Source organism: Austrofundulus limnaeus, unplaced genomic scaffold (genome assembly GCF_001266775.1).
Source record: "Austrofundulus limnaeus strain Quisiro unplaced genomic scaffold, Austrofundulus_limnaeus-1.0 Scaffold82, whole genome shotgun sequence".
Lineage (NCBI taxonomy): Eukaryota > Metazoa > Chordata > Actinopteri > Cyprinodontiformes > Rivulidae > Austrofundulus > Austrofundulus limnaeus.
Window position 1 is genome coordinate 1,399,096 of NW_013952484.1, and position 2,904 is coordinate 1,401,999.

The 2,904-nt window shown below is 46.3% G+C and overlaps 1 protein-coding gene across 1 annotated transcript in view; it reads left to right on the forward strand.

The window, feature by feature from the left end:
- Positions 1 to 2,904, forward strand: part of LOC106519784 (F-box only protein 30) — a 6,143-nt gene that overhangs the window by 1,474 nt on the left and 1,765 nt on the right. The window contains exon 2 of the mRNA XM_014011585.1: positions 562 to 2,591. Within this exon, the coding sequence (XP_013867039.1) occupies positions 600 to 2,591 (1,992 nt within the window). The 5' untranslated portion in view covers positions 562 to 599. The remainder of the gene's footprint in view (positions 1 to 561; positions 2,592 to 2,904) is intronic.

Consider the following 2,904-nt stretch of genomic DNA (forward strand, 5'->3'; position numbering starts at 1 on the left):
TCCACGTACAGATTTGCAACAATAGGAGAAACTGGGGATCCCATGGCACGCCCATGTTTCTGCCTGTAATATTGCCCCCCGTACGTGTCAGTATCAGTCACATGGAGGCAGGGCTTAAAAGCCTGAATTTAGCCTGAAACTCTCAGACTGAAGAAGTCTCTTGGAGGAGAGACGAAACGTTTCATTAGAGAAGAACCCGTCCAGAAGACCTATACAATTTTTTTCTTTTTAGCCTGTATATAATTATACTTACAGCTGTAACATATTAAAAGAAATACTGTAAATTTGTAAAATAATGTAATGTATACATTTATATTTCATGCTAAGCACTTCTGGGTGGATGCAAACTGCATTTTGTTGCCTTGTACTTGCGACATGTGCAATGACAAAGTTGAATTCTATTCTCTGTAGAAGAATAAGTATTTACTGTTTCTACATTCGAAGAGGCTTGAAATAGAAACTTAAATCATAAACTTATTTTTTAAATTTTAATGGTGGTGATGCTGTATTTATGTCTCTTTTCTTCCTTTCATTTGACATGATATTTTATCTTGCCCACAGAGATCCCTGTACATTTCTCCATCCCCTGAGCTGTAAAGATGGAAGGCCATGTTCACTGTTTGAMCTGCATTAACCTGAGGTGCATGGTCAGACCGGAACCTGGACTTTCTTGTGATCTCGTTTCATGCCCGCTGGTTTGTGGAGCCGTGTTTCACTCCTGCAAGAGTGACGAGCACCAGCTTCTGTGCCCCATGATGAGGGTCCCGTGCCTTAACTGCGACTATGGCTGCCCGGCCTCCATGATCCGCAACCAGATATCTGCGCATCTGGACGTGTGTCCGGCTGGAGTCGTTTGCTGCACAATGGAGTGGAACAGGTGGCCAGTCAGCAGCTTGGACTATACTTCCTATGAGAGCTTAAGTCGTGTTGTGGAGGAGGTGGAGCAACTGGATATGCAACTTGCCCTCCAGGACCAGCACACACTCCTCGAGTCCCTTAAAGTGATCGCTAAGGCCCCTTCTGTTCAAGAGGAACGACTTGTCCCTGTTAGTAAAGAGAATGARGCACAACGTTTGGCTTTACAACCACCTGCTTCTAAGACCTCTGCGTCCTCTAAATCACCGTCCTCACATSAGTCACAACCAAGCCTGAGAGACACAGCAAAAGAGAAAATCATCAGGGGGATTAATGGCTTGAATGAGGAACATTTCAGTCAACTGTATGAGGCCACAGCTGAAACGGCAAGAAGCTTAGTCGCTGCTTTAGACTTCATTAGCAGTGCCGGCTGTGGTGAGAGCAGCTCAGATTGTTTGAATATCGAAGATGCTTTTATAACAACTGATTTGAGCAACAATGAAGGCCTCGCTAATGAAGGTGCTGATATATTTTACCAAAGAGACRGCGAGGAGGAAAGTGGTTGTTTCAATGGAAACGGGGCTCTTGAAGGACCAGACGAAAAGGTTCAAAACATTGGACCAATGACGGGAGCCTTGGATGACGTTTTGGAGACGACCAAAGATGGCAACGCAAACGTTTCTCAGGAAAAACTGGTGTCCCCAGTTCATGTCAGTCCTGGTGTGGCACAGATTGCTGATCATGTGGTCCTGGACGATGGAAATGAAAGGTTTCACGATCAGTGTTTTACAGTTGAGAGCCAGCTTTCATCTAATAAAACAGCTGTGATGACTGGCCAGCTAYCCTATAAACTGCCTGCCAAAATGGTGGACAAGGCAGTGGATACTTCAGACCTGGAGCAGGGTGACGACCCCATGGGTTTAGCCATGGGTTTAGAAGAGATCGATCTGATCACAGCAGCCCTGCTCTTCTGTCTAGAGGAGTCCAGAGAGTGTAGAAGGATCTCTGATACGGTCTACGTAGACGGTTATCGTGTCGATTTYGGAACACAGACGTTCACGTTCCCTGCAGCCATTTTGCTCACCAACACCCGTGTGGGCGACATGGCCTCCGCCTCCGCCTGTGACCACGCCGCRCCGCAGCTCACCCACCCCAGCCCGTTCCACACCCTCCGCCTCGGCTTGGTCCTCGAAGCTCTGAAGGCCGAAGCGGTCCCGTATAACCGTTACCTCACTTCTAATCCACACTACCAACAAACATTCCCCTTCATCTGYGGCCAGTCGTTCCGCCGGGACCAGTTTTCTTCCCATTTCCGAAACGTCCACGGAGACATTCACGCCGGTCTCAATGGCTGGATGGAGCACCGCTGCCCCCTCGCGTATTACGGTTGTACTTTTTCCCAACGAAGGTTTTACCCAACAACCCAGGGAGCCAAAGTAGTCCACGACCGGCACCTAAAGTCCTTCGGAGTTCAGCCTTGTCCAGAACTAGAACTCCCAAGTGAGACTCCTCAGTTGGATGATTTTAGTAGACTGCCCATGGAGATCCTGCTGCACATAGCTGGATTCCTGGACAGTTTTAGCTTGTGTCAGCTGTCTCTAGTCTCCCGAACTATGAGGGAGGTGTGTGCCAGCCTCCTCCAGATGAGGGGCATCGTGGAGGTGCAGTGGGAGCAAAGACTGTGTCCTGGTGGTCCTGGCTCTCCTGGCACTGTGTCGTGGCAGATTAAAAATAAGGTGAATTCAAAATTTCTCATCATATGTCAAGTTTAAAATGGTCTCCAAAAAATATTATTGTTTATTGTAATATTTTTTCAGAGCAGTCCAGTAAAATTTATCATAACAGGCCGACTTATTCATATTGGTCTAAAACAGGGCTGTCCAAACATTTTGTCACATGGGYCAAAATCATAAAGTCAGAAGGACTTGAGGGCCAAAAATATTTTTCCTTTACCTGCTCAACAATAAAATAAACATAGAATACTTTAATTAAACAAATAAAGTAATCGGATTTATTGCTGGAAATGGACGTGTAAATTAATCTAGATCC